The 14545-nt window shown below is 33.1% G+C and overlaps 1 protein-coding gene across 1 annotated transcript; it reads right to left on the bottom strand.

Annotated features, from left to right (window-relative positions):
• Window positions 1-1101: 1101 nt before the first annotated feature.
• On the bottom strand, window positions 1102-4540 carry LOC102613164 (receptor-like serine/threonine-protein kinase SD1-8). Its single transcript, XM_006475171.3, has 7 exons — window positions 3097-4540; window positions 2784-2888; window positions 2470-2690; window positions 2184-2394; window positions 1837-2074; window positions 1601-1748; window positions 1102-1495 (listed from the first exon to the last, which is right to left on the bottom strand). The coding sequence occupies exons 1-7, from the start codon at window positions 4361-4363 to the stop codon at window positions 1181-1183; spliced, it is 2505 nt and encodes an 834-aa protein (XP_006475234.1). The 5' UTR covers window positions 4364-4540; the 3' UTR covers window positions 1102-1180.
• Between the last annotated feature and the right edge of the window lie 10005 nt (window positions 4541-14545).

Below are 14545 nucleotides of genomic sequence, written 5' to 3'. Positions count from 1 at the left end.
ATAAGAGAGAGAGAGCTTAATATATTGCCTTAAAAAAATCATGCTCTGATGAGTTACCATGTAATCGTGATCTAGCCATACAATTTAGCTAAATAATTATCAAGTAATTGATTTACTCAATTAAGATTAAATCAGAATTGTGTCATACAACTTTATAGAATCACTAACGTCTTGTTTGTTTTAATTTGGCTTATTTTAAAATATTTTGATATTTTAGCTTGTCTTTTTTTTTTTGGTATCTGAAGTCTTATTGGAAGATATTTTTATATGAATAAAAAATTTCTAACTGTTATCTAAATGACCATATGTCAGAATGAAAGATTATTTGTTTTCTCATAAATATCCTCATAAGTGTATTTACTTCCAAAAAAAAAAAATTGTTACATTTTTCCTTCTTACCAAAATGATATTCATAATTTACATGTCATATTAGAATTATCTCGGTCTCAACTTTCACTTGGTCCAATGAAAACTAAATAACTAACAGACATTCAATTTTAATTTTAAAGAAATTAATTTATTATTAGGTAACAATTTTTTACGTACAAATATTATGTTAAATTCTTGGTTGGACCAATGCGATTTGCCATCAAAGTTAATTTTTCATTTTTCATTTTTATCTATATATCTAATGCTTACTTTATAAATATTTACGATATGTAAATAATGCTATTATACTAGATAACACAGTAAATATATAAACATAATCCAAAATATATATAACTCTTTTAAGGATATAAATGTAAAAATACTAAATTTAAGATATATTGAGTTTATAAAACAAATAATTTATGACTTACAATAAAAAAAATAAACATATCATTCAAAACATAGGTATTTAAAACTTATTCAAACTTCAATAGCATTCAAACTCATTCAAATTTCAAATAAAAATGAAAAAGCTACCAAAATTCCTTAATTATACTACCTCTATTCTCCATAAAAATTAACGTGATATTATTTTTATAAAATAATAATTATTAATGTATTGATATATTAATATTCATTAAATTAAAAAGATTTTTCATGATCCCAAGATTATTAATTTATTAATTTTAAATTTTAATATGATGTGCCATTTCCATTAAACAATGCAGGCAATTTAGAATCATCAACTTAAAAAACATTTAGCTATAAATATACAAATTATATCACATAAACAGTTGTGGAGGATTGATGTCTATCGAGGATAAACTAGCGAAACTGTTACATCATTCACTGAACAAAGGTTAGACATCCCATCATTTGAATGAGATGAATTCTTCACATTTATACCTTTGATAAAAGCAGGTTCCTTAGGTGAAGGTAATTCAAGACGTTCACTGTTAATTATTGAGATAACATCTGACATGGTTGGTCTGTCTGCTGCATTATCTTGAACACATAGAAGAGCTACATTAATGTATCTCACCAGCACTGGCAACGATATTTCATCTTGCGTTATTACTGGATCTATTAGTTCATGAAACTTATCATCTTTCCATAGATCCCAAGCCTAAAGGAAGTCAAGATCATATTAGTTTAATTGACAAGGGCAATTCTTAACTTTCGAAATTCATTCACTAAAGATTAAATAAAAGTGTAACGACTTGTTACTTACATAGCCGAGAAGATTAAAGGAATCAGCATTGTAGACGCCTGTGTTTTTCTTGCCACTCAACGTTTCCAACATCAAAATTCCAAAGCTAAAGACATCTGATTTTATAGAGAAGAGACCATCCAGGGCATACTCAGGTGACATGTAACCACTGAAATTTCATTGTTTCAACAAATATTAAATAATATAAGAAAACGAGACAAGCAAACAACATTTTTCGGCAATGGAAATTTACTTACTAGGTTCCAACAATCCGTTTAGTATTTCCCTGCAATTCATCACCACCAAACATTCTTGCCAGGCCAAAGTCTGAGATTTTGGGGTTCATGTCCATGTCTAGGAGAACATTACTAGCCTTGAGATCTCTATGAATAATTCTAAATCTAGAATACTGATGAAGATATAATAACCCTTGAGCAATTCCTTCAATAATTGTAACACGTGCTTGCCAACCTAAGAGGCGCTTTTTGGTTGGATCTGTTGTAATACCAAAATGACACAAGTTTAAAAAAATGCTGATGATAAAATCTGACATAGCATTGCAAAGTAATGAAAATGTAAATTCTTGGGAATATAAATCACATACCAAAAAGGAAAACATCCAAGCTTTTGTTAGGCATGTACTCGAGGATCAAAATCTTTTCGCCTTGCTCTACACAGCAACCCAAAAGTTTAACAAGGTTCCTGTGTTGAAGTTTTGCTATAAGCATCATCTCATTTTTAAACTCTTCGAGTCCTTGCCCTGACTGACTTGAGAGCCTTTTAACTGCAACTTCTTGTCCATTAAGTAATCGACCCTGCATTCTAAATATTGTTAATGTTTTACACCAGCAGTACTTCACTAAGGACATTTGAGGTATCAACAATTCTACCTTGTAAACAGGGCCAAAGCCACCTTCTCCAAGCTTACATTGCATAGAAAAGTTTTCTGTAGCAGCAGCCACGCTGGCCAAGCTGAATAATGGCAACCAAGAATCCTTGCCCTTATCTTTTCCATCTCCATTTACTTCACCGAATTCATTTGTTCTTGTTGTAATGCCCATATTTATGTCAAATGCCAACAGATCCTGGTCTGTTTCCATATTCTCTGTTTCTGTAAGACCACAACTTTTAAAACTGTGGGTATACATGTTCTATCACATGCCATATCATACAACATACCAGTGAGTGATATGAAAAAAATTACCTTTCTCTTTGCAGTTTCTCCTCCGTCGACAAAATATGTAAAAGGAAGGAAGAAGTACCAGTGGAAGAACAAGTATTACAAGTATCCAGAGTAGCTTCCTTTTTCCTACATCCAGACAAAGAAATTCAATAGAAAGTAAATAAAATCCTAGGTAGCGGAGCCAAATAACTTAAATTACTTAAATCACCCCTAGTTTTAGTTTTGTTCATCTGTTTCTCTAACATTTAATTCCTCAAACATGTTGGCTTAAATACATTTTGATTCAACTTGAAAAATTTTTACAACATCAATTTCAGGAAAGCAAAAATTGTGCCTGTTTCTGAAGCGGGTACTCGTATGTAGACAGACTGTCCGGTGAAGTTTCTTGTTGGCCTATTGGCATCAAGCAGGTCCCCAAACCACATTAAACAGCCGCTGCCTTCTGTTACATTGGAATTAGCATAAGCTCTACAAGTGCAGTTTTTCAAGCATTCAGCCGCGCATTGCTGCAGATTCATACTCTTGTTGAGAAAAACCTCTATGAAGTCTGGCGCTCTAATGTTATCAAGCTTTATAAACTGGTGTCCCCCTATGCATTCTGAAGAATGACTTCTCTCGCATTTTATAGGCCCTGTCTGGTTGAATTTTGATTTGAGTTTGAATCCCTCCAAGCACTCACATATAGGTTTCTGGTCGGGGCTGCAAATAGTATTAGCACCACAGTACCCATATTTACCACAATATTCATCTGGAAATGAGAACACCAGGTCCCAATCATTGCCGTTATTGTTCCATATTTGACGCGTGAGTAGACCTGAGGGGTTGAGTTTTAAAGTCATTATGCTTGGACGGTTGAAGGGCTCATACCAGTAACTAATTTCGTCTTGATTTTCTACCAAATATTGTTCATAAAGAAAGTTTGTATATGAAATAGCAGATACAAAAGCAGCTCCATTCCATTGTCCGGAACATGCAAATTTTACTGATCCATTGAAAATACACATTTTAGGAATCACTTTAATTTCAAGTCTGCTAGTGAATTTCCCAGGAGATGGATCGTCATCACTTTGCCATGATGATAAATATCGTTCCAGACGATTCTTTAAGTCCCAGCCCATCTTCATGCCTTGCAACAGAGTGTCTGTTGGGTAATCGAAGCTCTGCCACAAGTAGCTTTCAGTAGTATTACCGCTGGAGTTATCCCTTATAACAAGGTTTCCATCATCTCTGAGTTGTGCCACTGGATTTTTTACTTCGCTAAACACGTTTGTAGACCAGATAGTGCCATTTGTTTGGTTGAGAAGAACAAGATTTCCCTTGTTGCTAATGGTTAATACTGCGTTATGATCGGAGATAGGCCTATCTCTATTTGCAACCCACACAACTGTATCAGGGACCTGCCGGAACCATATTCCTAGGTACCTGCTCTTTGATTTTCCGGGGGAGAAGAAGCCTAGCTCAAACCTTTGAGAAAATGAAACTAACTTCTCACCATCACGGATGAAGGATGCTGGAGTCACTGTATCAGCTGCTAATGAAACCTTCACGCTCAACGACAAGATCAAAGAGCAAAAGATGCTAAAGCATGGAAGTATCGCCATTCATAAAACAGGAAAGAAAATTTTCCAATAATTGTTTTGAGATCGGATTCACTTCAATTTATGCGAATAAAAGTGCGTGAAATAAACTCTATTTCTTGAACTCCCGTTGTTAACTGTCTAAGTCTTCTACCGTGGTCAACCCGTTGTTAACTTTCTTTGCCCTTGTGGTGAGGGACTCTAAAAGTTAGTTTGAATTTTTTGTAATAATTGTGGTGTTCCAGTCAATCACACATGTGACATGCCGTGATCCTTTTGATTTTTCCAAATAAAATTTTGAGCCTCCCCTTTTTTAACCATTGGATTGTTCCACACAATTCCTTCTCCTAATTCAATATGGTGCGTCATTCCCTGTAAACACAAAGTAATAAAAAATAAAACAGATAAACATCAAAATTGCAATATTTTGGTACAGGAATAATAATATTTTTTCATTTTTTACTAAAGAAGACGCAAGTATTTTTTCATTTCAAAATGTTAAAAGTGTCCATACACTTTCATATTGCAGCAACATTTTTTTCCAGCTCATCTTTAGCTTTGATGGAAAGTAGATTACAATGTAAAAACTGGAGCTTGATTTAGCGCGCACCGTCGGCTAGGTCATGATACGACGGCACGTGCAGTAAGCTTTCATTGGAGAAATCTGCTGTAGGGCCTACCACCCCCCAGTAAGAGCGTGACACGCCTCGCAGACTAGATCACACAAAAGGAGGATAGAAAGGGGTTGTTTTGAGTTCCTGGGAGGTTCTTCATGAGGGTCCTTTAGCTGGAGCGAGGTTCCTCGAATTGAAGACTTGGGAAAAGAAAGGCTGTTAGAAAGGGACGTTGGTGGTGACCGGTGATGACAACCCAGTAGCGGAGCCAAGATACTGTCCCCAGTCAGTTTTAGAAAATTTTGAAGTGTAATTTTAAATATGTTCAAAATTGATTTGAATTTGTGACAGTGTCCCAGCTCACTATTAAAATTGCTTTAGATAATTTTAAAGAGTTTTAAATTTAACCCTGTGGCAAAAAAAAAAAAAAAGAGTAAAATTTTAAAACTTATTAGTTATTTTGATTCCATAAACATGAATTAACGACATCTAAATAAAGAAAAATGTAATTTAACTAACAAAATAATAATTAAAACATTGAAACGCGGGTTCGGTTAGTTTTCGGTGTGACGGCGGCGGTAAACTCGGCGACGGAGATGGGTGGCGTCTCTGAACAGTGGCTGGTCTATGGTGAACAGCAACTGAGCTTTGCATTGATGGCCGCTGGAGTAGAAAGGAAAAGAAATATATGGATTTTAGGGTTTCATAGTTATTATCATTGAGGTTCCTATAGTTTTGTAGTTGTTCTTTTGGATAAATTTTTTTTTATTTATGCATTTAAGTCCAAAAATAGTTATAGGCTTAATGAATCATCTTCCATAGCCTTGTATTTGTTAATGGACTAAGCGAAATTGAGCTTTTAAATTTATTATTGGTTCAATTTTAATTTAGAAAGAAAATAAATAAATAATTTTTTAAAATAAAACTTATAGACCAAAACATAAATTTAATGTGTTTAATTTTATCTATGTATTTTAATCTATTAAGCCTAATGAAGATTAGGTTTAGGGTTAATGTATTTTTTCATTTTAGGAAAGCCATGAATTAAGATTATTTAATTATTTTTCTATATCTTATGTTTTGGATGATAACATGCCATGATGACATGTCATATAGAATAGGTAATGCCACTCTATGTATAATGATACATGTCATTCATTAATTATGAATTTCATTATATTGTTTGAAATTTGCATATTCTTAATAATATTGGATATCATCTAAATAATATTATAGGAAGCATGCAATTAACAATATATAATTAATGAATGTTTTAAAAAGGAAAAACCAATTTTAAAATATTAAGTGGGAGAGGGAAAAATCAAGATAATTTTTCCCACGGGCTCCATTGTTAGTTTAATAATAAAATTATATAAATACTGCGACTTCATGATACGGTGATGCTCCTTTTGGATGGTATATATATTAGACATTTTATTCGATGAACTTTTGCAAATATAAAATTAAAATATTTTTCAATCAATTGATCACCCCAACGGTGACTATTGATATAAAAAATACGTAGATTGAAACAATGATTATACACTCAACTAAATATTTGTTATTAACCTTCCCAACGAAGTTCTGTTAACAAATTTAGGCCAAAAAAGATAACGAAAATTATTTATCATGTCTCAAAATGAAAGTAAATAATCCAATGGATAATTGGGTCTAGTAAGTGTAGACATGAATTCCCTAATGGATAGCTTCTCAAAGCGGTACTAGATTGTCGTTACAATAAATTAATGCATTTATGGTTTTATGCATTTTTGTCATTTATTGTAAATTTTATATCAAATTATTTATGCATGGATGTTTTATTTTTCAGAAAATGTCTTCCCTGAGCACACTTACTATTATTCTGAATCAAAACAAACTCACTGGCGATACCTATATAAATTGGAAAAAAAATCTATTCATTGTCCTGACTGCTGAAAATTATAAATAAGTTTTAACCCAGTCATGGCCTCCAGTTCCAGCGGAAGATGCTCATAGAAATCAAAGGATGCTTTATGAGAAATGGCAAAAGGCCAATGAAATGACAAAATGCTACATTTTAGTCTTGATTTCTAATATTCTATAGACCAAACATCAGAACTTTGAGACTGCCATTGAAATAATGGATAGTCTCCAAGAGATGTTTGGGTAGAGTACTCGCTCTACGAGACAAGCAGTGCTAAAAGGTATTATGAACAGAAAAATGGGGAAGGGCACAAGAGTTTGTGATCATGTCCTCAAAATACTAGATTATTTGAATGGAGCTGAGATTCAGGGAGCACAAATCGATGATAACTCAAAGATTAACATGGTGCTAGAATCTTTGCCAAAAACATTCAACGAGTTTATGGTCAATTATAGCATGAACAAAAGAAAGATGACCTTAACTGAATTGATGAATGAACTCAATTCTGCTGAAGATATCTATCGTGTTGAGAAATCTCTAGGAAGCATTAATATTGCTGAAAAAGGTTCTTCTTCTAGACCTAAGCCGAAAGGCAAAGGTAAGAAGAAAATTGGGAAAAAGAAACCGTCTACCAAGAAAGATGGCGAGCCAAAAGACAAATGCTTCAAGTGTGGACAGAAAAGTCACTGGAAAAAGGATTGCCCTAAGATTGTGAATCAGATATGGGAAATCTTTTTGTAATTGAGGCTTGTTTAGTTCAGAATCCTGTTGACACTTGGGTGTTGGATTCAGGAACAACTAATCATATTTGTAATTCACTTTATTGGTTTCAGGAAACCAGGAAACTAAGTGATGGAAGCGTCAAGCTACAGTTAGGGACAAGACAGTTCGTGTCAGCAGTAAAGATTGGATCTATTTTATTATTTTTTAATAATGAGACTTTAGTTTTGAATAATTGTCTTTATGTTCCAGACATTAAGAGGAATTTAATTTTAGTAGCTTATTTGTCAAAATAAGTGTACACTGTAAATTTTGGATCCTTTGTTTCTATTTTTTTATATTTATAATAAGAGACTTATTTGTTCTGGTATATTGGAAAATAATTTATATCATTTAAGTCTGATGATCCATTCTATGCATGACACAGTGATCAATAATGATGAGTATATATATTTATCTAAGAAAAAAGATATTTCTTCCAACCAATGTTACCTCTAGCATTTACGCTTCGGTCATATAAACCAAAATATAATACAGAGAATGATCAAAGATGGACTCTTGGGTTTATTAGAAATGAATCATTGCCAATCTGTGAATCCTATTTAGAAGGAAAAATGACCAAAAGGCCATTCTTGGGCAAAGGAGTGCGTGCAACAATACCAATTGAATTGGTACATACAGATGTATGTGGACCAATCAGTGTACAAGCTCGAGGAAGTTATAAGTATTTCATCACTTTCACCAATGATTACTCGAGATACGGTTATGTTTATCTGATGCGTCATAAGTCTGAAACTCTTGAAAAATTCAAAGAGTATAAGGCTGAGACAGAAAAGTAATTAGATAAGAACATAAAGAAATTTCGATCTAATCGAGGTGGTAAATTTCTCTCAGGAGATTTCAAGGAGTATCTGGTTGAAAATGAGATTATGTCTCAGTTAACTACCCCGGAGACACCACAACAAAATGGGGTAGCTGAAATGAGAAATAGAACTCTTTTGGATATGGTGAGATCTATGCTTAGTTATTCGTCATAGTCAATCTCTTTTTGGGGACTATCACTGGAAACTGTAGTTTACCTCTTGAACTTAGTTACATCTAAGTCAGTGCCTAAAACCCCAATAGAATTACGGTTAGGTCGCAAACCAAGTTTATGACATGTCCGTATTTGGGGATCACCAGCACATGTGCTAAAACCAAAGGCAGACAAAATTGATTCACGTTCTAAGGTTTGTATGTTTGTGGGGTATCCCAAAGGAACAAGGGGAGATTTATTTTATAGTTCTCAAGATAGGAAAGTGATCGTGAGCACACATTTCACTTCCCTCGAGGAAGACTATATGAATAACTTCAAATCTAATAGTAAGGTAATACTTAAAGAACTGTCAGGTGATCAGGTTGATGCTCAGCTTTCAACACCTGTTATATAATAGGAAGAACAACAACAACCAGCTGATCACCACAAAATTATCCTTGAACAACCATAACTTTTAGAACCTTGTCGTAGTGGGAGGGTAACTAGGTTACCTGCAAGATACATGTTATTGGGAGAAACCTATACGACTATCTCAGATGAACATGTATAAGATCCCACTAGCTAAAATGAAGCTCTAATAGACACAGATATTGAATTTTAGAAAAAGGTCATGAATGAAGAAATTGAATCTATGTATTTCAATAAAGTCTGGGAACTTATAGAGGCACCAAATTGGGTAAAACCTATACGGTGCAAGTGGATATACAAGAGAAAAAGAGGAGTAGATGAAAGGGTGGAAACATTTAAAGCAAGATTAATAGCCAAAGGGTTTACTCAAAAAGTGAGAATCGATTATGAGGAAACATTTTCTCTGGTTGCTATGCTTGAATTCATCAGGATTCTGCTCTCCATTGCTGCAGAGCTAGATTATGAAATTTAGCAAATGGATGTCAAGACTGTCTTTCTTAACGGGCATCTTGAAGAAGACATCTACATGCAGCAACCAAATGGATTCATATAAAAAGGCCAAGAACACATGGTATGTAAGTTGTAGAGATCCATTTATGGATTGAAGTAAGCATCTCAGTCATGGAACATCAGATTTGATCAAGCGATTAAATCGTTTGGATTTATTCAGAACATTGATGAACCATGTGTGTATAAGAAAATTTAGGGAAAATCTATAGCCTTCCTAGTTCTTTATGTAGACGATATTCTCCTAATTGGAAACGATATAGGAGTATTGACTACAACAAAGAGTTGGTTAGCAAAATAATTTGATATGAAAGACCTGGAAGAGGTAAGTTTTATTCTTGGTATCAAGTTACTACGAGACCGGAAGAATAAAACTTTAGCCTTGTCTCAAGCAGTCTATATTGACAAGATATTGGCTAGATTTAGTATGGAAAATTCTAAGACTGGTTTGTTACCATTCAGACATGGAATTGCATTTTCTAAGAATCAATCACCTAAAATATTTGAAGAGATTGAGAAAATGAGATGAGTTCCCTATGCAGAAGCTGTGGGAAGTCTCATGTATGCTATGCTTTGCACTAGGCTAAACATCTATTTTGCGAAAGGGATGGTAAACAAATATCAATCTAATCTTGGACTTGAACACTAGACTGCAGTCAATCATAGAATGAAGTATCTAAAAAGAACTAAAAATTATATGCTTGTGTATTCTGGTGATGAACTCATTCCAGTGGGTTATACTGATTCTGACTTTATGTCAGATAAAGATTCTAGAAAATCAACTTCCGGCTATGTGTTTACATTAGGAAGTGGAGCTATTAGTTGGGGGAGTGTGAAACAATCTTGTATTGCAGACTCTACAACTGAGGCTGAATATGTGGCTGCATCCGAAGCTGCAAAAGAAGCTATATGGCTTCGCAAGTTCCTACAAGATCTTGAGGTGGTACCTACTGTAACTATACCCTTTAAACTATTTTGTGATAATAGTGGTGCGGTAGCTCAATCTAAGGAACTAAGGAACCACAAGAAACAAAAACATATTGAGAGGAAGTATCATCTTAGAAGGGATATAGTGCAGAGAGGTGATGTGGAGGTTACTCAGATTGCGTCATAGCAAAACATGTAAGATCCTTTTACTAAGGCCATAGTTGGAAAACCTTTTAACTTGCACTTAGAATCCATGGGCATGCGTGAGATGCCAAATATGCTTTGAGAGCTAGTGGGAGATTGTTGGAAAAATATGCTCTTTAAAAGCATATGTGTTTATTTAATTGTAATAAATAATTTTTCTGATTAATAAAATAAATGAGGTATTTATTCTTGTATCTTAATTGAATTATTATTTTGTGTAAAGTCCATTTAATCATATTATATGTATTTATGTGATCATCATGTGGATTCACAGAAGACATAAATACAAGTTATCTTATGATTAAAAAAATTAAGTTCGCAGTTGATAAATAAAGTCGGACATTTTATTTAGGTATAGACTGTAATAAATTCATTGAATGATTTGTCTTAATCATGTATGAATTTATTGATGTAGTACGACTACATTGAACAAGATCACATATGAGATTTAATTAACTTTGTAATAACTGTCAAACTTATTAAATCTCATAGACATTGATTTTACTGGAATCTTAATCTTGAGTTAGTTATGATTTCATGATTGTAATTGTTATTCCATTTGTGTTACCAATGGGCACGACGCACACTTGTAGTCAAGATTACCCGGTATCTTGGTGGGAGCAATTATGAGTATTGGAATTATAGATTAACTATATAGAATTTGTACAACACATCTCTTGATGGGTTTTCGGCACTTGATTATAGAATTCTCTGGCCAGAGTGTGTCAACATATTTAGTATGTTGAAAATGATCATTAGAGAAAACCAGTAAGAATCAATGAATAAGATATAATTAAATTGATTGGATAGTTGAGATATCGATTTAATTAATGATGTGGTACAAATGATTATATAGTAAAGAAATTAATGTGGCATGGGTCGAATTATTATTCGAAAATACTATTCCAGATAGCATACAATTATGGAGGTCAATTCCAATCTTTTAGTGGAGTAGATGTGGAATTAAATAATTGGGCTAGTTTAATTACAGACCTAATTATTGTAGCCACTATTGTATGTACCCATATGATCCCCGGGTTAGCTTATTTAATTGATTGCACCGCTACTGGATTAATAAACAAGATAACTAGTTATTTGGGTTAAAAGCCTAAATATATTATTTAGTGGGAGACTCCATTTAATATGCTTATGTGTAAGGGGCTTTATGTTATTTTATAAGGTGGGCCCCTATAACACAAGAACAAGTAACGCCACTTTGATTTTTATTGTTTTTAATTTAAATCAAATGTGATTTTATAGAATTAAATAAATAAATAAATATGGAGTCTAGGGTTTCCACAAAATAGAGATATAAAATGGCTTGTTTTCTCAGAAAAAGAGTCATATTATACAGATCAAAGATAAAGATTTTTTCTCTCTAATTTTGAGAGGAATATTTTCTCTTGCTAGTTGCTTTTGTGGTGATAAAGGCGCCCATACGTCAAGCAGATCAAACCTGAGTCATAGCCTGGAAGATTATTTGGGGATAGATCATGATCTAACTAACGTGGTGGTGAAGGATCGTGATCTGAGAGCCTAGAGTAATTTCAATTTTTCATCTTCTCGAATTGTTAAGGTATGATTTTCTATATTACAAATTCTTATGTATTATATGAGAACGATTCTGTAAGTTTTTTTTTGAGAAAAACTGATTTTTAACCAACACAAAGTTGAGTTAAAATCCATTCATTCCTTCTAATTGCATCACCAAAACTACTAATTTTGATTGTTTATAGATCTGGTAAGAAAACAAACATATGAAGTTTTGTATATTCTTAGGAATGCACCCGCCATTTTATTTGTACCTTTTCCATTAAAGCTTACAAATCTTATGCTTATTCAATAAAATTGTAGCATATGCATCTTTAATTTTAAAATAAATTAAAAATCCACTAAATAAATTTTGCATACACATATATTTATTTTAAAATTAATTAGTTACGTGTTACCCTCTGTTAGGCAGTATACTTCTTTATCATACGACCTTAAAAATAGGCAAAAAAAAAAAGTTGGACTTTTTGCACCCCTCTAATATCTTATTAAAGCCAACTTTCTTCTATATCCTTTTTAATTCCTAAAATAATCTTTGTTTGCTTTTCTTCCTTAATAAACCCTTGCAATAGCACTTAAAATATAAAAAAAATGAAAAGAAAAGAAAAGAAAAAGAAATTCCTTGGTCAGGCTCTTTCTCTCTCCCATTTCAAGCCCCTTTCTTCTCTGTTATAAAATTTGGATTCATAAGTTTCTAATTTTAATCTTTCTACCTCTCTTTGTTTTTCATACTAGGTTTATATATGTATATATATATATACATACAAGTATCACAGAGGGAATAAAAACTTGGCCTTTAATATTCAAGCAATGCAAAATTAAAAACTTGATCAATCTTAAAAATGGTAGTACTACAAGTTGATACAACGAGATAGCATGGGTTTTAGACCTTGGAGTGTAGACACTTTTTACTACTTGAGAGAGGAGGTGCATCAATTGTTCTTGTAACATAGAAATATAAGTGTTGATGTTGAAATCTGGTCAAGTTATATTGAGACGAGATGACCACCTCAACACTTGAATTTATTTGATGGGAGACAGATCCTGCTTGCACCTCATTACCGTAACACTTGACTTCTTTCTACAATGACCACCTCCTAACAAATCCACTTGCATTCACAACAAATGGTTAGATAGAGCGTCAGATGTTTCTCCAACGTGACCCTTCTGACACTCAAGTCAGTAATTCGGCATTTGTTGGAAAAACTTTTACCGTAACTCTTATGGCTTAACTTTGTTTGCTATTTTAATAAGAAATCTTTTAGTTAACTCCCTAGAAAAAAATGAAGGAGAGAGATTGAGTAGTCAGAAGGAGAGGGAGAGAGAGAGAAAGAAAAAGAAGAAACTCTTATTTACTTGGTTGGGGCTTTTATAGGTAGCTAAAACCACCACCCCAGTTTTGATCTAGTGGATTCACTACATGATCGTGCGTGGACGTACTGCATGATCGTTGGTGGACACATTGCATGACTGTTAGTGGACTGGTTTAGTGCCTGAATATTTTGGAGAAAATCATGGGTTGGCCTTTGACACTTTACACTTATATTTTTTTCTTCAAATTAAGTTAATAATTTAGTATTTTATTTCTTTTCACATGCCAATTTTAGGGTAATTTTAACTTATCTTAATAGATCTCTATATAAAATTGTAATTGCTTGAGTGATTAATTCTAGCCTTTACAATTTCTTAGTAATTTTGTCCTTAGTTATTAGTTATACAATGAACACACTTTACACTCAGTCTTTTCTTTTATTTGTAATTAAATTTATTTTTATACAAGTAATCACATATATAATTTTGAAACAGATATGGAAAAGTATTTTAAAAGAAGACTAGTGATGCCGCCATTTTCAAAGAGATAAAAGTGGTTCAGGAAAACGAAATAAGTATGGCTTAGAATTGTCAGAACTTCCTTTTGATCTTGGACAATGTCCCCCAATTTCTTCTTACAATCCTAATGTTCAAGATGGAGTTTGTAGAGCATATTTACAAATGGGTTCTTACCAACCTAAATTCCACAATTTTTGTAAGTTTAAATTTGGGCAACAACAGTGACGATTCAATCCGGCTCGGTTCAATAAATACGAAAATTGGTTAGAATATAGTATATCATAAAAATGTTGTATATTGTTTATGTTGTTATCTTTTTAGACCAGAAATTAGTGAACAAGCAAGTGATGAGACGTTTACAAAACAATGGCTTCTTAAATTGGAAGAAACTAGAAAGATGAGAAGAGAATATTAGAGGTCCTAATAGTACTCACAACAAAGCCAAGAGTTATTGCGAAGATTTAGTGGAATAAAAGCAGCATGTCCAAACATTTTTGAACAAATAT

The sequence above is a fragment of the Citrus sinensis genome, chromosome 9 (genome assembly GCF_022201045.2).
Source record: "Citrus sinensis cultivar Valencia sweet orange chromosome 9, DVS_A1.0, whole genome shotgun sequence".
NCBI classification, from domain to species: Eukaryota; Viridiplantae; Streptophyta; class Magnoliopsida; order Sapindales; family Rutaceae; genus Citrus; species Citrus sinensis.
The sequence above is the reverse complement of the archived record's forward strand: the minus strand, read 5'-3'. Positions and strand labels throughout refer to the sequence as shown.

Excerpts from the sequence above, each read along its gene's own strand:
- LOC102613164 (XM_006475171.3), bottom strand. The coding sequence starts at position 4,363 with ATGGCGATACTTCCATGCTTTAGCATCTTTTGCTCTTTGATCTTGTCG. Across the intron at positions 2,691-2,783 it reads GAGAAACTGCAAAGAGAAAG|AAACAGAGAATATGGAAACA; the intron begins GTAATTTTTTTC and ends GTGGTCTTACAG. Across the intron at positions 2,395-2,469 it reads GCTTTGGCCCTGTTTACAAG|GGTCGATTACTTAATGGACA; the intron begins GTAGAATTGTTG and ends TTTAGAATGCAG.